The sequence below is a fragment of the Balaenoptera borealis genome, assembly GCF_965194805.1.
Source record: "Balaenoptera borealis genome assembly, chromosome: 3".
NCBI classification, from domain to species: domain Eukaryota; kingdom Metazoa; phylum Chordata; class Mammalia; order Artiodactyla; family Balaenopteridae; genus Balaenoptera; species Balaenoptera borealis.
In genome coordinates this window covers 113,551,791-113,573,375 of record NC_138866.1, presented here as the reverse complement: position 1 = coordinate 113,573,375, position 21,585 = coordinate 113,551,791, and the positions used below count along the sequence as shown (strand labels likewise).

Sequence of the window (21,585 nt, the reverse complement as noted above, 5' to 3'; positions counted from 1 at the left end):
GAGCTGGAAAAGACATCCAGAAAATTTGTTATGGTTGTAGAAACAAAATGGAAATTTAGGGCGGGAAATAGATTGCTATTTTATTTTTAAGACCTCTATAATATAATTTTCCAGAAGCTAAAATCACGTCTCCAACATCAGTGTGAACTTATACTATGTTAATATAGATATAGATGGATATATATGGAAATATTTATAGATAAGTGTATACGCATGGGTTAGTATACACAAATAGATTTCCTTGTTCTATCAGCTGAGAGGGCCTAAAAGCACTGACACCCCAGAGGCAATGAGCGCACCTAGCACCCAGATCTTGGTTTCCACTACCATTCTCCAATAAAAAGAACAGAGCAGGGAATAAACGAGATAAACCTGGCGTAGCTTATAGTGCCAGAAATTAAGGATTAATTTCTTTAAAAAAAAAAAAAAAGGCCCATGATGATGGAGCTGTGTCAAAGGGACACAAGAGCCAACTGCAAGAGCTTCCAGTGGCCAAAGCTAGAAAAATTTGAGCAACAAAATAAATAACATAGTATTGGATTATAACCCAAACTATAAAACAAATATTCATGAGTCCATACTGATATAAATATATGACTGAATAAATAAATGATAGAGAACAGAAAAATCTCCCATGCAGAAGAATTCCAAATAAAGTATACAGATACTCCACCCTAAGAATGGGAAGTATAACTCCTGACTCCTTAAGTGTGGACTATGCATAGTGACTTCCTTCCAAAGAGAACAGTAAAGGAAGGAGAGGAGTAACATTACAGTAGAGAAACCTTACAGGGGAGAAACCTGCCAAAAATTACCTCAGCCAGATGATCAAGATTAATATCAACACTGATAGGTCATATTGATAGCACATATTCTTGATATGACATGATAAGAATGGCACTTTACCTCTGTGGGCTTCCTCCCCAAAACCCATCGCCCTAGGCTAATCATGAGAAGAACATCAAACAAATCCCAATTGAGGGACAGTCTACAAAATACATGACCAGTACTTCTATAAAACCACATCTCCAGGTCTTTCAGGGAATTTATAACTTTGTCCTTATTCTATCAGATTCTGATAGATATCTGAGGTGGCCCAAATAACTTGGGTTCCTCATGACTTCTGTCTAGATCCTAAGGTCCTTACTGACCTTGGCTCTGAGCTCCATTTCAGCATCAGACTCGTCCAGCCAACGATCAAAGTCAGGGGCCAAAAACAGTGGGCGCTTCTCCTGCTTGGTGAGTCTCTCCCACCACTGGCTCACCTTCTTCTGTACCGTGATGTTCACCTGCCTCTGGGTCAGTTTGTAAACCAGCTAGGAGAGAAAGCAAGAACGTGAGAATGCCCTCCCACATCCCCCGCTCCTTCCCCTGAAACTGTACAAACCACTGTGGCCATACAGAGAAGCTGCACTGTATACTTACTCCCCTTCCTTCTTTGTTCCTAAAAGTCCTGAAGCAAAGAAAACATCCAGACCAAGGCTGGTACAAGGAAGAACTGGTAAAAACAGCCATGTCTTTCTCTGGTTCCCCCCGTGAATGACACAGGAGGAAAGCGAGATAAGAAAGGCAGATAGTTCCTGGTTATCCTAGCAGAAACTGGCATGAACGTCCTACCAGATCTACATCATGCAAGGCACTACATCCAATCACCTTCTCAAGTGCACCATTACCTTCCAAATTTTCCTCCCATGAAGATGACTCAATTCAAATGGTCATTGGTTTCTGGCATTGTTTTAGAAAGGCCTGCCTCAAGGCCAGAACTGTACTGTATCAGTTACAACTTTTTCACAGGGAGTCTTTCACTACAGAGTCTTCTCAACTAAACTCAAATTCTTAGGGGCTGTTCCAGCTCATCATTCTTCTATATGGCTTCTCCCTTTGCCTCCAAAGCAAGCCCCAGACAGATTCTCTACCCCTTAAACCACTGCTGACTATTAAGAATCTCAGAGCTGGAAAGAACCATAGAGATCACTTAACCCAATCCTTCACGTAACACATGAGGAAACTGAAACTCAAAGAGGTGAGGAGAATTATTCACACCACTAATAAATGGCAGAGCCCGGATTCGACTCAGGTTCTCCAACTTTCCTCTTCCTCTGAAGCTAAAACCTGGGCTCTATTCCAAACAAAAGTATATTCTACTTTGGTTTATCTTCTTCTTCCCCAGAATCCTTGCTCCCCATTTCACAAAACTACGAGTATTTATTTCTTAAAATGTACAGGGAAGTGAGGAAGGAAAGAACATACCTCTGGCTTCACAAGGTCTAAGAACTCCAGGTGAAATTCATAAACATTGTCTCCTTTGGCACCATGCCCCTGAGCTATAAAGAAAGAAATGTGGGTTACTGTGAACTTGTGCAGAGCGAGGCCATTCAAATGTTAGCTTAGTGCAGTTCTTTCAGGGATATGCAAATATTAATGGGTCCTGCAAATGAGTGGGGGCTTGTGAGCAGAGCTACTCAACAGCTAGATAAGCTAAATCCTGGACAAAAGTTTATCTCCTTATGTCTTTCTGGTGAGCAGTTCCAGAGTATTTACTTAATCTTCGAATGCGGCCTCAATGATGCCCAGTACAAATAACAGGCAGGAAAAGGAATACAGAAAGCAAAGCCAAAGGTAACACATAGATATAAATTTAACTTTCACATTTACTTTGGTTCTGAATCCACAGCAGAGAAAAATCAAGTAGGTGTATTATCTTGACTGCGGTTAAGGAAAGCCACAGGGTACACAGAAATGCTGGACTGTCTCAAAGAAAGCTGTAAATTTAACACCTTCCAACCAGGGGTAGATGATGGAGCAGCTGACTTTTCCTTTAGCACATCCCAAATGGAACAAAAAAGAAAAATAACATTTTCTCAGCTCATTCCTGAGGACAAATGGAACTAGGAGGAAAGTCCTCAGGGTGACCATCATGCCATTCCTGTGCCTTGACATGGCTCCTTTCCCCAAAGCAAGCAGGTGCTGTGCCTAGGAGCCAGTGACTGCGGGACGTCCCTGCCCTCTGACTCTCTCACTTGGTTCCCTCCTGCGATTATCTTTCTTCATCTGGTCATATGTGGTATGACTTGCCTAATATGTGCTACAGGTGGCTACCATTCTCTAAGACCATAAATTCCTTAAGGTAGGACAGTCTATAAGCTTCACGTGGCAAGACACACTTTTATCATTTTAACTTCCTTTCAAATGTTTAGCTCCCCCTCAAAATCTGAGCTGCCACCACCACTGCTCTCACCTGGAAAAGTAGATTCAAAAGCCAGGTTGTGTTTCAGGCAAGTATATTAAGGTAGATGGAGTCTCATGTAAAGCAGAAACTCTTCAATCTCCCATAATCCCAGTCACTTACTAACGACATTCCAAGGAACCAGAACAGAGAGAGAGCAGGGAGAATCCCACCCTGTTATCACTGTTACCCTACTGGGTAACAATGAATCCAGACCTACCCTCTTAGGCACAGCAGGAAATTTGCTGGTGAACTGAGGAGGAAGGAGATGGAGGCAGATTCACAGAATCAAAGACTGTCAGAGCTGGAAAGCTTTTAGATGTCATCGAGAGTGCAGTGCTTATTAAACTGGTCTGTAAGTATATCAGGGAGTCACAAAGTCTCACTAAGAAAATTTCTATTTGGGGGGTTTTGTTATAATATTTTTAAAAAGAATCATATTCTGGGTCATCTAGATGGCTACCTTATAATCAAGTACTACCGCAGGAGTTCAGTGTTTGCGACTGTGTTCACAGCTGCAATGGAGCTAAATACCACTTAAAGTGACCATATTTAATCCATAACACGTTTCTTAATCTAGGGTCTATGGCCCTGGAGGATCCTGTGGACGTGTGTTCAGGTGTCCTTGGATCCTCAAGTTTGAGAAACACAGATTATAACCCAATACCCTCATTTTATAGGTCCAGAGAAGTGAATAAGTTGTCCGAGGTGGTCGCAGATTTAGAGCTAGAAGATATAAATCTATTTTCTAGCCCATGATACCTTTTCTCTATATCTACTGCCTCTCCCAGGGGAAAACAGGATATTAAACAAATTACTGACTTTTCTAATCATACGTCGCAAAACATTCTAGCTTATCCCACAAGTATCAGAGTGGTGAGCATCAACAGAAAGTGAATAAAATAAACAGATAAAAATAAAAAGCAACCACCACTATGTCTCTTTAACTGTGTAGAGGACTGAGAACATTTGCCAGGATACTGACCTTTGAAATGCAGCACATTTTCAGTGATGCTGATGGCAGGATTCTGTGGAAAGAGACCAAGGATGCAAGAACGGCATTTTAATGAGAAAAATGGAATTAAAACCAGGCGCTTACTTCCCTCCATCCATCTGCCTTGGGCACTCGACCTCCTGCCCTGTGCTTCCCCCAGGGAATATATTTGGTCATTTATCCACATCTCTGTGTAGGGTTTCTCTATGTCTATCTGTACCCATCTGAGATTGCAGGCTCCTGCAAGAAGGACCCTAAACTGCTCTGCTGTGCAGAACAATCAGATACTGAGTCAGTCCATTCTGCTCATGGTAAATGGTACATGGTGCCGTGTGAGGTGCTACAGAGGAATACACAGATCTCTAAGACTCAGTCCCTCAGCTGTGGAGGCAGAGAATCTAGTAGAACAGATGAGTCATTTCCTGTGAGAAGAAACGATATAGTATCAAGTAACATATGCTCAAGACCAAAAGAGTAGTAAAAAGCAGTTAAGTGTTACAGTCATTAAGAATAAAGTGAGCACAGTGGGAATAGAATGGTTGGGGACAGCCTCACCAAGGAGTGAGACCCATGCTGCAACATGAAAAATAAATTAATTCCTACAGGTTAAGGGAAGGGCTGCGGATTACAGGCGGTTGGATGAAAATGAAACATGCAGTGCTTCAGCCTCAGGCTGCACGCTCTTAACCCCTATCCAAACCAAGACTAGAAGAGATGGAAATTCTCCAAATTGTTCATTTATTCCCAGAAGTTGCTACATGCCTTTTAGCAGCATAATTTAAAGTGAAACAACTGAACTCTTTTTTCAGTGGATGAGAAACAGTTTATCTCCTAACTCCCAGTTCAAAATTATAAGCAAGAAGCAGCCTGTTTCCAGTGCCACAGCTAGTTCATTCATTTTTCTCCTGTAGGCTCCACTCTCTGTGTTCCATCATGCATCAAAGGAAACCAACAAGACAGACAGAAGGTGAAGGGGGGGGTTTATACAAAAAGGCAGTGGGAGCCTAGATGCTCTATTCATAGCCAAGAGCGTTAGGAAAAGGGGGAGCATGAAGGCTGGCTTGGGGGAGCATTTGAGCCAAGCTTTAGGTTAAGAACTTCCCCGGTGAGAGTACAGACTTCAGGCTGAGAAGCTTACCCAAAGGGGCTAACAATCTAGATGATCTTTTCTGTGCCAGGAAGATGGAATTACGGAACCTCATCAAAAAAGGCTACACTTTCAAGGGCATCGTTCCTCTATAAGGGAAACAGGGTTTTGGTGTGAATATTATCATGAAAGCTAGAGTTCTGGGAAGTCTTGGTGGTACACTTCCTACCTAAGTCACTTCTTGCCCCACTCTGTGTTCCCCATATCTTAATTCACTTGGAAGGAAAAAAGGAGTTTGGGGGGCCCAGTTTATTCTCCTCAGACATAGATGTGTGAAACCAAGGTTTAAGCATCTAGCCACAGCACAGGGCCTGGATTTCACTAAGCATTCTGTGAGCCAGATTTCAGACGCTAACTCGTACCCAGCAGTACACTGGGCATGTCAGGTTCAGCTTCTCCAAAGGTGGTAGTAGTTAAGGAATACATTTCAGTAAAAAAAAAAAAAAAAAAAGAAAGAAAGAAATAATATCAAGAGATTCCTTGTCCTCTTTGCCCACTTTCCCTCAATGGTAACATTTTACAAAACTATAGTATAATATCACAATCAGGATATTGACATTGATACAGTCAACCTATCTTGTTTGAATTTTCCCAGTTTGATTTGTATTCATTTGCGTGTGTCTGTGTAAGTTCTATACAATTTTATTACATGTATATGTTCGTCTACTCAACATCACAGTCAAGATACTGAACAGTTCCAGATCCCTTATGGTGCCCTTTTATAACCACACCCACCTCCTGCCCCCCTCTCTCAGCCCACAAACTGGTCTTCTTTATTTCTTTTTGACTATCATTATGGAGTTGTGGATTTCCTTTTTAATCCACTCTGCCAAAATCTAATACTATTCTTATTCTTTTTGGTGTTCAAATTGTCACAAATTTGGTCACAAATTGTCACAAATTTGAAATCCCTTCAAACCAGCTCCTGTATTATTCTGATATGACCTTGTAGCCTTTGAGGATGTTGTACTTTCTCTGGCACAGACCCGGAATAACTGGCCATTTCTTCAAGGGGCTTCATAGTTCCTCTACTGCGGAATTGTAATTTAGAAGCCATGATCTGGGCACATTGAGGTATACTCAATGCTCATCTTTAGTGTCTAGCTAGGACTTTAAAAAATCATGTTGTCATACCGAAATGCCCAATTCAAAATTATGGGACTTTCCTGGCAGTCCAGCGGTTAAGACTCCGTGCTTCCAATGCCGGGGATGCAGGTTCGATCCCTGGTCGGGGAACTAAGATCCCACAGGCCGCATGGTGCAGCCAAAAAATAAATTAAAAATTTACATTATAGGGTTTCTCCTTATCTTCTGTTATTTAATATTTGTATCTCCTTATGGTGAATATTTTGGTTCCTAATAACATTAACACATTTACTTCTTTGATCCTAAAGGTTTCAGAATTACATCAATATTTTTACTAACAATAAACCTATAAATAAAGTACAATATTTATTTGCAGTTCTTTTTGTCCTTAGAGTATATCTACTAAAGAACCAGAGTACTGTGTTCAAATGTTACTTGTACTAAGTTATTTATCTGTATGGTTATGTTATCAATTTGATATACAGTTAGGTCCTTTTGATTGTATTTAATTTCAAGATTTTTCATTTTATCCTTTTTTATTGAATTTTAGTTTTGAGTATGTAAAACATTTACATCATTCAAAAGTCAAACTTTACAGACAGGTATCTTCAGAAGTCCTATTTCCAAACCCATCCCCCTCCACTACATTCCCACTCACCACCCGTAGGTAACCACTTCAGTGGCACCTGGTTTATCTTTCCTCTGTGTGTGTATATGTTTGGGAAAATAAATAAATATATTCAGACATTCTTATTTCCCCTTCTTTCTACACAAAAGATAGCACAGAATATACATTCTTAGGCACCTTGCTTTTTTCACCTAAATCAATCCTTACCAGTTCATAGAGATCTCACTCATTCTTTTTGGGTGTATATGACAGTACCTATTCTCTTTAATCCCCTTTTTGGATCCAAATTCTACTTATACTTAAAAACACAGCTCAAGGTCCACATCCTTGGCCATAGTGATCTCTCTATTCTCTGAACTCCAAGACCACTGATTTCTTTGCTCATCCCTTCCCTCCACCAAGAAAAACTTCTTTAAAAGTTATCTACAATCATCTGTTCTTCCCTACCACAAATACTCTGAAATCTACTCTGATCTAGCCTCCATCCTCACCACTCCACTGAAACTGTTATTACCAAGATCATCAATAACCTCCACATTGCCAAATCCAATAGACACACAATCTCGTCTTATTCAACCTCTAAGCAGCACTGGACACAGCGGACCACACCCCACTGAAATATCCCTCTTTCCTGGCTTCGAGGACACTACAGGACACTGCATTGGATTTTATGCCTCACAGGCTACTCCTTCTCAACCTCCTCTGCTGGTGCTTTCTGCTCGGCTCAACTTCTAAATGTTTAAGTGTCTCAGGACGCAGTCCTGGGCTGCTTCTTATCTCTATCAGTTTTTGTGTTTTTTTTTGTTTTTATTTAGGCTGCACTGGGTCTTAGTTGCGGCATGCAGGCTCTTCATTGTGGCATGTGGACTCTTTGTTGCAGCATGCAGACTTCTTAGCTGCAGCATGCATGCGGGATCCAGTTCCCTGACCAGGGATCGAACCCAGGCCCCCTGCATTGGGAGCGCAGAGTCTAACCCACTGGACTGCCAGGGAAGTCCCTCTCTTATCAGTTTTTAATATCTATCAGTTTTCTGACATAAATCGGCATCTTGGGCCAAACTGAACCCACAATATTTTATATGGCCTACAGAGAATATTTTTTATTTATTAATTTTTAATTTTAATTCACCACAAAGTACTTTGCACCTTGGAATTTTGCAGTAGCTTGTTCCCTCTCCCTATAATATTCAGTCCCCATAATTTTGCACGGCTTCTTAACATTTACATATCTGCTCAAATGTCACCTCCTCCAAGAGACCTTCCCTGACTACCCAATCTGAAATAGTTCTCGTGATTCCTTCTCATATTTTTTTTCTTGCTTTACTTTCTTCATAACATTCATGGTTATCTGAAACTATCTGATGAATTTATCTGCTTCTATTGCCAGTCTTCCTGCGCCGCCACCGCCACTCAGTATATAAACTTCATGAGAGCAGGGACCTTGTCTGCCTTGCTCATGCCCAAGTCCCAGAGTCTAGGAGACTACTAAGCACACAGCAAGCATTTATATATTTATTGAATAAGTATAAAAACTATGAGGTTTTTTCATTTTAAAAACTCTGGATTTTCAGCTTCTTCTTCAAAAATTAGAAGAATTAGATGCCAACCTCAGATCTGCATTCTTGAATGACAACAGCTACCCCCTTAATATGAACCCTATCCTCTCCAATTAGCCACTTTCCTCACCCAGCTCATTTCACTAACATTCATTGAACACTCACTATAGGCCAATTATTTTTCAAAGTGTTCCACATTACTATCTCACACACATACAAAAACCCTATAAAATAGGCACTATTCATATAACAATTTTACATACAAGGAAACAGAGGCTTACAGAGATTATGTAACTAGTTTAGATTACAAAATCAGCAAGTGGCAAAACCAAGGCAAACAGCCCCAGGCTCCTAATCATGACATGTTTTGGGCATGATTTGGTAATCTCTGATCCATACTCTCTTCCTGGTGATCTCATCCTGCCTCAGGGGTTTAAATACTAAAACTTATTAATTGACAACTCCAAAATGAAATTAATATCTCATTAATTCTAAAATGGACATTTTTCTCAAATTTAATATCTCTAAAATCAGGATACTTATTAAAATTGACAGCAGCACCTTACACTTGCTTTGGCAAAGTAGCAACCATGACATGGTTGTCACTGTCTAGCATATGGGAGCTTGGCTGTTATTCCAGATGGCATGACTACACAGCTGTAACTCAATATTTCAGCCAATAAACCACTTAAAAGCCATTTAAGGAAGTGGTATGAATCCTGGTTTGTGTCGCAAGAATGTGCCAGCATCAAAACTTATAAATAGGTATGGATGGCTTGAAAAAAAAATGAGATAACAGTAGAGCGTTCTTTCAGAAATGCTGCATTTAGTGCTCTTAATGGCACAGAGGATGATACTATATGGAAAAACATGGACAGTGACATCTGAGTAGAAATGTGATTCAGAAGAGTGGATTCTGTGACTTCCCTGGTGGTCCAGTGGGTAAGACTCTGAGCTCCCAACGAAGGGGACCCAGGTTCGATCCCTGGCCGGGGAACTAGATCCCACATGCATGCCACAACTAAGAAGTCCACATGCCGCAACTAAAGATCCTGCATGCCGCAACGAAGATCCTGCATGCCACAACTAAGACCTGGCGCAGCCAAAATAAACATTAAAAAAAAAAAAAGTGGATTCTGAAATATGAAGATGGTTTAGGAACACCTCCACCAATTTTTTTGCTTATATTTTCATATTTATGTGTACAAGAGTGAGATTATATAGATAAAATGACAGATTTTATGATTTTTTCTAATTTATTTATTTATTTTTGGCTGCGTTGGGTCTTCATTGCTGCGCGCAGGCTTTCTCTAATTGCAGCAAGCAGGGGCTACTCTTCATTGCAGTGCACGGGCTTCTCATTGCGGTGGCTTCTCTTGTTGCAGAGCACGGGCTCTAGGCGCGCGGGCTTCAGTAGTTGTGGTGCACGGGCTTAGTTGCTCCATGGCATGTGAGATCTTCCCGGCCCAGGGCTCAACCCCATGTCCCCTGCATTGGCAGGCGGATTCTTAACCACTGCACCACCAGGGAAGCTCAACCACTATTCTAGAATTGGAGTTTATCATTCCCACTGTATTTCTTTACTCATGTACAACATGTTGGGTATTCATTACAATACAAACTTTTATTTTACATGTTACATAAATGGTTTCATATATATAATATGAATACATATAATTCTTCAACTTGCTTTTTATTTGATATATTTCTAAACTTTATCCATAGATACAGCTGGTTCTGTTTCATTTATTTTAGCTGTTGTACAGTGTGCTGTTGTATAAATATACCACAGTTTATCCATTCTCCTGTTGATAAGTACTGAGGTTGTTTTCAATTTTTTTTTGCCGTAATGAACATACTGTCTCCTTGGGCATATAAGGAAGAGCTCAGTGATATGTGCCACAAATATCTGCCTCAAGCTTGTCTTAAATCTGCCATCTTTTTTTTTAGGGTTTATGTTTTTGTGTCTTGTTTAACACATTCTTCCCTGTTCCAGTATCACAAAGACAGTCTCCTGCATTTTCTTTTAGTAGTTTTGCTTTATGCATTTAGTTCATTAGCCCACCTGAAATTGACTTTTGTGCACGGCATAAGGCAAGATCTTACTTTATCTTTTTGCCATTTAGATTACCAATTGTCCCAATACAATCTCCTGAATGGTTCATCCTTTCGCCTATTAATTTGTAAAGCCACCACTGTTGTTCAATACGTTTTCATATATGGATAAATCTGCTAACAGCCTCTATTCTGTTCTATTCCTCTTTGTGCTTCTCTCTCTCATCTAAGGTTTAGTATCAAAACAATAATCCCTTACACTTGAATAGCACACTAGAATTCACAAAGCACTTTCAAATCCATTATCCAATTTAAGCCTCAAAACAATCCTGTGAATTAGGTGTTATTATTCACATTTATTTGCATGAAAAGACTCAGGCTCATAAAGGTTAAGTGAATAATCCACGGACACCAGATATTAAGTGGAAGAGCAAGGACCCAATCTCATGCCTTCAGTTACCACTCTTTCCACCAGACTCTCTATTAGGTAAGGTCAAGAACAGTATCTTTCAAACAGCTCCCAAACAGAGCTATGCACACTGCCCTCATATAACTGAAACAAACAAAAACCTTGATAAATGAACAAATGCTTTAACAACTATGATTGTTGGCACAATCTGTCCTTCATGCTTATCCTGAAAACAAACTCTATTCTGAAAGTAACCCTGCCCTAGCCCCACTGTCTGCAGCTCCAAAGACAGAGGAGAGATGTGAAAACCTGATGGTTCTCTGTGTCTCAGAAAGGGAAAGGAGCAGGGCTGATGCCCCCAGACTGGAATTCAACATCCAAACTCACTTATACATATGCTACGAAGAGCAGGGGGCGATAGAGAGCTATCCAACAGCCCAGTACCTAGCTTAAGGTGAGACAAAAGTAGGTGCTCCACAAACGGTTTTCATTAAACAAGTAAACGAATTGCTTCATCCCAAGCCAGAATCACCAGTTTCACAAGCCCTGCAGAGAACAATTAATTGGGAAATTTTTAAAAAGGAGCAGCCCCTGACATTCAAAAGCTGGCCTGGCACTCACAGCTAGAACACGTTATTCTGCTATTGGACATAATCTCACAGAATACCTTGATAAAATGAGACAAAGGCCATTTCATAATTTTGTGTAAGCACAGATAAAAACATGGCCACAATGCCACCCACAAAATATCAGACACCCTTCTTCTCTTGGCCAAAATAAGTGACTGCCACTTCTCTACCAATTAGTTTTATTCTTGTTCTGGTCTCTCTTCCCTATATTTAAGACTTATTCAGATACCCAACCACAGAACTGCCCGCTTTCTGACAGCATCTAATCTAAAGCGAATCCTTGCTTCCTTAGTCTGTCTCCCAATCACCAAAGTCCAAATTCTATAATCAATTTTGAGCAAACCCATGGAGTATGCTCGCCCTTGCTGATATGAGCAATAAACACAACTTGTTTAACTAGAGGTGTGTTCCTGGAGCTCTTTGGCTGTAGGGCATTGACACATACAACAAGTTGGACAATCTGAAAGTCTATGCCGTTCTCCTTCTGGGAAGCTCTCCCAGTCTCAGTTTGACAAGAATACTTCATCTTATTTCTGGAAGTCACCTCTAACTAACGAAAAGAGAGGTAACAAATTCCTTTAACACCAGGGACCTGGTTCAGTATTCAACTCCGACTCTACAAATAAACATACTCATGCACAAAACTTTTTGTTAGTATATAATATGCTTCCTCCTAGATAGAATGCCATTGGAAAGCTGAGTCTGACTCATTTTTGTAAATCTGTAGTATTTCACACATGGTAGGGGGTTTCTTTTATGAATGGTATTAACATGTTACATTAAAACTAATGGTAGTTGAAATGGATGCCTCAGAATTGCAGATGGGAAATCCAAGAAAAACCAAAAACTCAATTGGGGAAAAAGATTTATTTTTTCCCAAAGAATAAAAAAAGGATTTCTCTCTCCAAAAGAAAATTCCATTTTTCCCTCCACCGTTACACTTCTTTAACTATAATATATTCCAAACACATACCTTTATGTTTTAAAATATACCAAATATGATTAACACATGTGTTCATGTTTCTTAACTAAAAGGTTTAGATCTTTCAGGAAAAATTTAAGTATGATGCATTCTTTCATTTGCCCAACTAGTTTCCATTTTTTTCCACCAACACCACCCCACTTCACCTAAAAACATCTTTTCTGTTTGTAGCTTCAAAAGTATCCCAGAATATTCCATCCTTATTACAACTAGAGAGGGCCTGAGTTTATTTAATTGGTCTACACAATGTTTAACTGAATACTTAAGAGAGATTGCCATGACACAAGTTCTGTACTTTTCTTATTGACTGATGTTAGAATTCTCTCTAGAAGGACACTTTGATCCCCATCTACAAAGATTTTGTTTGTTTTTTCCTTTTTTTATTAAAACACCCTGGAGCAGAGTAGAGGGACACAGCAAAGAACATTTATACATCCTCTGACGCAAAAGTATAATTCAGCCTGATTTAACACATTAAATGACACAGCCTATTTAAAGGCATTCTGGTCAGTATTGTCTTAAGTTTCAATGGGAAAACAGGTTTATATTCCAGAAGAAAAGATTAAATTCAACAAATTCAAGTCCACACTCAATGAGCACCTACACCTTGCAAGACAGTATACCAGATGGGCTGACAGATCCGAACATAAACACCTGACTCTGAGGCAGAGAGTGTTAAGGGGAGTGAAGGAGGTTACAAAGTGCCGTAGATGTCAAGGAGAGTAGGGAGTAAGAATGTAGAAAGAACATTCCAAACTGAAAACTCCAGTTCCTCAAAAACGGGAATCCTGGATGGTTTGGACCGAGACAAAGGGGTACACAGGTCCTGAGAGCTCCACCATTTAGGAGGCCTCAGCCTGTTCTTATGAGAGCCAATGAGATCAAGCATAAATACTCAATGTAACTTAATTTTGTAGTTCTCTATGCAACTCAGCAAACCTGAGCTCACATCCTTAAGAACGGGGGTGGGGGGGGGAGGAATCACTTCTTCGGGGTCTTATGGACTTTAGAACTAAAATTAACAAGAATTATTTCCATCACTTAATGGTTGGGAGGTGGGTGTGACCCCTCCAAGGCAGCGGCGGGCCTCGTGAAGGTCCGAGGGGACCCGCTGGACCTCTCAGGCCAGCGCTAGACGTCCAGCCACGGCCCGGCAAGCCACTGTCACACTGCACCCCCGACCCAACGACATCCCACGCCTCGAAGAGCTTCGGCAAACACGAACTCCGACGGCCAGGCCTCCAGGGCCAGGCTCGGGCTCCACCAGGCCGCAGACTGCGAACAAAGAGGAGGCCCGGGGCAGCCTCCGAGGCCCGCGCGGGGCTCACGCAGCACCCGAGGTACCTGAAGCCTTCAGGGGGTCGCGCCCAGGGTCTGCCTCCATGTGGGCCAGCTTTTGCTCGGGCCTGGATGCCGAGAGCGCACCGCGTCCTGGATCCCGTTGGCGCGCTACTGGCTCTCCGGTACACACCCGGACAAAGGGGACTGGGGTCCCAGCGGTTCCCAGGAGCCGAGACCCGCGCACGTCCCGCCGCCCTGCCTTTACCTGCACGTCACTCAGCTCCACGCGCAGATACAGCTCGCGGTGCCGCTGAGCCCAGTATACGTGCGGCGTCAGCACCTGATTCTCCATGACCACACTGCCCAGGGCGCGGGGAGACTAGGCTCACTGCCTCAGGCAGGTTGTGCGCGGCTGGAGCTGGCCGAACACAGGCCGCAACACCACCTCGCTCCGGAGTGCCGGCAGCCCGCAGCCTCTACACGACCCACGCTCGCGGGCCGCGCCTGCGCAGTGGCGAGCAGGGGAAGCAGCGGCGCGGGCTCCGGGCTTCGGGCTTCTAGGCGAGCCGGGTGGGGGCGGGGTGGGGCGGGGCGGGGCGGAGGCGGGAGGGGGCGGGCCCGGGAGCGTGTGGCGCCCTTGCTTGCTGCTGCCGCCTCCGGAGTCGACAGGTGCTCTGCAGTTACCTCTCTTCTTCTAGAGGACGGTTAAAAATAAGCGTAAAAATTAAAAAACGCTGGAGACTGATGAGGAAACGATCAGCATGGAGAACGGGCTTGGATTGGTGTATCTGGAAGGTTCCTCCCATTTGTCATTCATTAATTCAACATTTACTGAGCGCCTACTGTGTGCCCGGGCTTCAAAGCTAAGCACCGGAGCTTCAGGAGTAAGACACAGCACCTGCCGTCCTGGAACCCTTAGTCTATTAAAAGACACAAGCAATTACAGACATAATAAGGATGATAATGGTTATAGGGAAAGCGGTGTGGGAGAGGATGGAAGAGTGTTCTAAGAGGGGAGAGTAAGCGTAAAGGCCAGAGATTTCCAGCGCTATCCCATAGAACTTCATACGATGATGGAAATACTCCATTCTGCGCTGTCCATAACAGTAGCCACTAGCCATATGGGGCTTCTGAGTACGTGAAATGTGGCTAAGGAAACTGAGAAACTGAATTTTTTTTTCATTTACTTCTAATTAATTTAAATAGTCACAAATTAATAGCTATTCTATGGGACAGCATAAGAGACTTGTATCTCTTGAAAAAGGAAACCCAAACTATAGACAACACTAATTTATGTCTAATTTAAACTATCTCGTCTATATCCACTTTCATCCCCAAGTCTGCTTGCAGTGAAGAATTTAATAGGAAGCAACATTACTATGAAAACCAGAAATCTGGGACAAAAATGAACCTTATTATTCAGTTCTGTTAGCACCCATTTATTTAGCAAAGTTCTGAGCCCAGGGATCCAGATATGAAATGATGCCAGTTCTCAGAAAATATTTAGCTCAGGGGGTAGGTCATATAAAATATAGAGGGTTTTAATATGGGGAATATACTGAGCTCAGAAAGAGGCAGGAAGGTAGGAGCTAAGGGTTGTAGGAACCAGTGGCAGACATTTGAGAGCAAATCCTTGAGAGCTGGACAGTGAAATGGAGGAGGAATTTGATAGAGGAAGAAGCAGAGGTAGGGCAGTGGATGCACAGGGCGGGAGACCAAAGACAAAGAGATATGAAATGTTCTGCATACTGGGGGTTAAGGGCATGGAGGGGAGAGGTTGCCCTGGGTCTGGTAAGACAGATAGGGAATGGATTAGGAAAGTTTTTGTTTCATTGAGGTGTTTGTACTATATCCCACAGAAACATAAGAGTCAAGGAAGTTTGTTACAGGAGATCAGCAAAATCAAATATGTGCCGGGCAAAACAACCTCTCAGTGAGGAGAAACTAGTAGTAGACAAACCAGTTGGAGGTGATGCAATCTGCCTGTTATGAGATAATGAAAACGGTAACCCTGATAGTCTTGAATTTTAAAAATAATAATTTTTTGAAATGATAAAATTATTTTTATTGCATTGCTTTTACTACAATGTAGATGCTATATAGGGCACTTTAAAAAAAATTGAAGTATAACTTATGTATAGGAACCAGGCAAATTTTAAATGTTCCACTTAAGCTGAAGTTTTGCATGTTTATACCTGTGTAATTAATTACTATCTAGATCAAGATCCGGAACATTTCCAGCATCCTACAGGTTCTCTCATGTCAGTGTACCTTTGCCTCCCATCTCCTACACCCCAATAATTACTATCCTGACTTCAATCACCATAGAGTAGTTTTTGTCTATTCTTGAATTTCATGTAAATGGAATCTACCAGTATGTACACTTTGTGTCTGGTTTCTTTCATTCAACATAATGTATTTGAGATTTATCTATACTGTGTGAATCACCAGTTCATTCTTTTTTGGGTTTTGTTTGTTTTATTTCACTGTATGAATGTATCACAAATTATCCATTCTCCTGATGATGGACATTGTTTTCAGTTTTTAGCTAGGAACATTTATGTACTTGTCTTTTGGTGGATATATGTACTTAATTCTCTTGGGTAAATACCTAGGAATGGAATTTCTAGGTCATAGAATATGTATGTTGAGCTTTTGTAGATACCGTTAGGCAGTTTTACAAAGGGTTTTGATCAATTTACACTCCCACAAGCAATGTTTGAAAGTTCTAGTTGCTCCATTTCCGTGGTATTTTCAGTCTTTTAAATTTTAGTCATCCTGGTGGCTGTATAATAAAGAAAAATAATTTCAGTTTAGCATATTTGAGCCCTGAGATTTATCAACTGACCTCTATCCAAGGCGAATTGAGTCCACGTCTATTGGTAAGCAAGGAGACTGAATGACATTTTGCCTCATATGCTCCATAAGAAAAGTCCAATGGAAGGGGGTTTATCCAGCCTGGTTCAACCACCACTAACCTACTGGATGACTTCTCTGGGCCTGAGTTTCTATATCCATCAAATAAGAGAGTTAGACTCACTCCCCTCCAATGTTCTTATCAGCTATTCCTAAATTTTCCTGTGAGAAGGACAGCTATTGTGGACCTCTTTCTCCATGAAGAATCCAGTAAAAAAAAAAAAAAAAAAAAGATATTGAAATTGAGAAGGGAAAGAGTAGCATCCAGGTAAACTATAAAGCTAAAAGATGGCAGAGGGGCTAAAAAGGCAGAGCACAAGTAGCCCTGCCAAGCTGAAACAGGTAGGGCTGATGGTTTTATGATAATGCTAGTCAAATTAAAATGCAAATGAAGCACTGTCTTTGTGTTCTCCCTTCCAGATGCAGCCTTTCCAGCCTCGTGTGGCCCAGGGTCACCTCTCCCTTCTCTGGCCATCAGAAGCATTTGCTGAGTGTTTCCTCTGGATGAAGCACATGCTCAGTGCAGAAGTCTGTACTCCTGCCTTTGGCAAGTGATCATACACATTCTCCTTGTTCACCTTTTTACAGAATCTTTTATTCCTGGAAGAAGTTTTGGAAAATGAGCTGTAGAATTTGGCTGTTTTTTGCCTCACCCAGGATCACCCAGCCAGATATCCTTAACCGAAATCAGGTTACTCTATCTAGATGGCACAAAGCTGAGAGTGGAGAGAGACTGACAGATCAGCCCAGGCATCTATGGGGAATTTGGGCAGCCAGCTCATATCCCTGTAACCTCCTAACTATGCCAGGAGAGTGGTGAGCATTGCAGCCAGTCATTGCCAGAAAAATCTTCCCCTCAGCCTGTCAATACACAGTTCAGAAGAATGTACAGAGATGGCCCTTTCCTTGAGTGCGGGGAGTAGCCCTTCCACCCTATCCAGTTTGACCTACCTGATAATTCTTGGCTTTCTGGGCTGCCTACCTGGTTGCCAGGTACAGACAGTTGGTATGCTACCACTTATGTAAAAATAGTGGAGTAGTGGGAGGAATAATACATTTGTACATAAGCATTTGTTCATGTATCATAAAATATTACTGGACAGTATATGCAAGAAACCAATAACATCAGTTTCTTGTGGGGAAGGAAACTGGGTGACTGGAAGATCAGCATAGCAGAATATTTTTTACTATATACCCTTTTATTCAAAAACTTAAATTTGAAAAAGAAAATTAGCTGAAAAGCTCTTTTTTGTTATGGCAGCTTGGTTTATACTATGCCTCCAAAAGGTATAAAATATGGAGGAAGTGGAAAAACAAACTCTAGCCCATCATACCCTGTAATCAACTGCTATTAGTGTGTACATTACATGCTTGTGATCTGTTTCCTCAACTAGATTATAAATCTCCTTGGAACACAGATTGCTTCCTTTTGGTATCCTATAGCATCGAGTACAATGTTTCAGAAAGTAGATGCTTAAAGTAGGCATGTTGATGATAATGCCCAGTGCTAGAAAAGTTTTAGTGAAATTGGCACATTCATGCTGAATGTAACTAAGGGCAATATGAATTTGTGGAATCATTTTGGAATGCAGTTTTGCAATATGTAACAAGATAAATGGAGATGTTTATGCTGATTGGCCTTGTAATTCCCCTTTGGGGATTTTATTCTAAGAAAAGAATTTCAAGGAAGGAAGATGTATATATGAAGATGTTCATGATGTTACATGTTGAAACATTGGGACTTACTCAGGAATGACCAAATGTACTGTGGTATAACAACTCAATGGAAAACTATACAGCTGTGCAAAATGATGAATAGGAAACTAGCAATATTGAAAATGTTTATGATAAGAAATACAAAAATTTTGATTACAACTTTATATAGTGCTAAGATACTGGGGAGTAACTTGTCTTTTTGTTTTCTTCCTTTATAACTCTTGATCCTTCCCTATATAGGGAGCTAGCATGAGGCAACCATGCTTTCTGGGAGTTATAACTCTGGGATTAGAAAACAGAGACATCTGATTCTTCTCTTTTAAGCTCAGTTGCATATTCAAGACAGAAAATATTTGGAATAATATGCAGACTAAATAAAAATCATCCGAGTATAGGAGGGAAGAAAAAGTCATTTTACAGATGAGAGAAATAAAACTTAGAGAGACCCGATATTAATCTGTTAGTAGGGAGAGGAGCCAGGATGTGAACCCAGGTCTGCCTGACTCCAGGAACCCGTGCTCTGATCCATGAGTACCTGAGCAAAATTACCACTGCCTGAAGATCGTGGAGTGGGAGACAGGTTGGTCTCTGATGAGGCTCCGTGTAAAAAGATGTCAGGTTCTCTAAAACATGAGGTCAGAACTGGATGAGGACCTGATTACTTCAAATAGGCGCTGATTTCAAGATGCAGCCCAGGGTTCCCTGCGAAGAGTTCTCACTTGTCCACCCTAGCTTTCACTCACACTTACCTGCCTGCTGTCCATTATGTCAAAATATGATTGTTTCATGATGCTTTGCGATTTTTTTCAGTCTACAGCAGGGACGGATTTGTATCAACCCCACCATGCTATTTATTCAGACCACGTGTGCTAGATAACTTGCCTTTTCCTGAGGAGTTCCTAGAGTGTAGGGCAGCATAATATAGCTAAGTTGGCTTTGTCAAGCACACAGAAGTTTGGCAAGGCCCAGGCCTGACTGATTCAGCCAGTAAACATACAAGGAGCCAGTTTAGGGACTGCCATGGTGGTCCAGTGGTTAAGATTCCGCCCTTCCAATGCAGGGGTGAGGGTTCAATCCCTGGTTAGGGAATTAAGATCCCACATGCCACGAAAAACAAAAAACAAAAAAACCAAGGAGCCAGTTTAGCCTCAGACAGTTTATTACTTACATGTATAACAAAGGGAAGAATGCATCAAGGTGCCAGTGGTCCTTGTCCCATATATGAAAAAGGACACTACTGAAGCAAATGAAGGGGCCAGGTGACTGCAATGTAAGTTCTGGGATAACTGGCTTCTGAGGAGCCAGTTCTAGGCTGCAGCCAGTTCTAGGTTTTTATATTCTCAGCTCTGTTCTGATGGGGGTGGGGCAGAAAGCCCACACCTCATCAGAACCTGGGAGGGGGGGATGAGAAGCTGTCCCAGGACAGCCTCCCAGGGGAGATTGCCTCAAGGTCTTCATAAGACTGTTCCTTTCCAGTTCTGGAAAGATCACAAAGCATTCTGCTACAACTCAGATAACCGTTGGTTCCAGCCTTTGCCTAGGAGGCCTATGTGGATACATGCAAGGTGGCCAGGGTGCGTGATGGAGATGTTCCCCCCACAGATTTCTCAGGGTTAGAGGCTTTTTAACCCTGCCATAGAAAGAGAAAATAACACTGAAAACCAAGAAATCTGAATTCAAATCTAGTTGTCTGTCATTAGACATATGACTTCAGCACATCCTTTACCTCTCTGGAGCTTTTTTTTTCTTTTTTTCTTTTTTTATGGTGTTTTGTTTTGTTTTCCCCTGAGGTTTACTGTTAATCTCTCTCTTTTTTTTTATTTTTATTTTTTATTTTTTTTGTAAAGATTGATTGATTGATTGATTGCTATGTTGGGTCTTCGTTTCTGTGCTAGGGCTTTCTCTAGTTGCGGCAAGCGGGGGCCACTCCTCATCGCGGTGCGCGGGCCTCTCACTATCGTGGCCTCTCTTGTTGCGGAGCACAGGCTCCAGACGCGCAGGCTCAGTAGTTGTGGCTCACGGACCCAGTTGCTCCGCGGCATGTGGGATCCTCCCAGACCAGGGCTCGAACCCGTGTCCCCTGCATCAGCAGGCAGACTCTCAACCACTGCGCCACCAGTGAAGCCCAATCTCTCTCTTTTTTAAAAAATTTTTATTTTTTATTGGAGTATAGTTGATTAACAATGTTGTGTTCATTTCAGGTGTATAGCAAAGTGATTCAGTTATACATATACATGTTTCTATTCTTTTTCAAATTCTTTTCCCATTTAGGTTATTACAGAGTATTGAGCAGAGTTCCCTGTGCTATACAGTAGGTCCTTGTCGACTATCTATTGGAGCTTGTTTTTTTAATTCCATAAAATTATATATTTTTTCTTTGCTTTTGGGGAGGTCTTTTTCCTCTTATTCAAATATAAACTGCACAAAGTCAAGGATTTTCCCTACTTTATTCACTGTTGTGGCCCCAGTGCTTGGAACAGTGACAGGCACATGGCAGAGATTCAGTAAACATTTGGATGAATGAAATGAAGTGCAAGATGTTTCATTGTATTTTGTTAGCATATGCATCTGCATTCAAAGCCTTAAAACCTACTTTCAGGTGTTTTTTTGTTTGGGGGTTTGTTGTTTTTTTTTTTTTGCACAAAATTCATAGAGGAATCCCAGTGAAAACATGACTATACTTTTAGGGGAACTCAACTGAAAAAAAAAAAAGCCTGAGCAAAGACTCATTTAACCTCAGAGTGAATAATTGCATACTGAGGAGTAGAACATGGCACCCAGATGGATCTCTTATTAAAATAAAGCCTAATGACACACACCTCTGACAAATGGTTCCTTGTAATAATAGAAAATAGGGAAGGCCCAGCTTGTCCACTGTTTTGTTCTACACCTTCCACTTTCCCAGTCATCTCCCGAGGCTCCCCTTTTCTCTTTCTCTCAGCCAATGTATGGTGTAGAAC

General features: G+C 41.5%; 1 protein-coding gene across 1 annotated transcript in view; it reads right to left on the bottom strand.

Moving 5' to 3' along the window:
- Positions 1 to 14,535, bottom strand: part of HACD3 (3-hydroxyacyl-CoA dehydratase 3) — a 32,293-nt gene extending 17,758 nt beyond the window's left edge. The window contains exons 1-4 of the mRNA XM_082383453.1: positions 14,259 to 14,535; positions 4,212 to 4,254; positions 2,251 to 2,324; positions 1,152 to 1,316 (exon numbers count right to left, since the gene is read on the bottom strand). Coding sequence (XP_082239579.1) covers positions 1,152 to 1,316; positions 2,251 to 2,324; positions 4,212 to 4,254; positions 14,259 to 14,345 — 369 coding nt within the window. The 5' untranslated portion in view covers positions 14,346 to 14,535. The remainder of the gene's footprint in view (positions 1 to 1,151; positions 1,317 to 2,250; positions 2,325 to 4,211; positions 4,255 to 14,258) is intronic.
- Between the last annotated feature and the right edge of the window lie 7,050 nt (positions 14,536 to 21,585).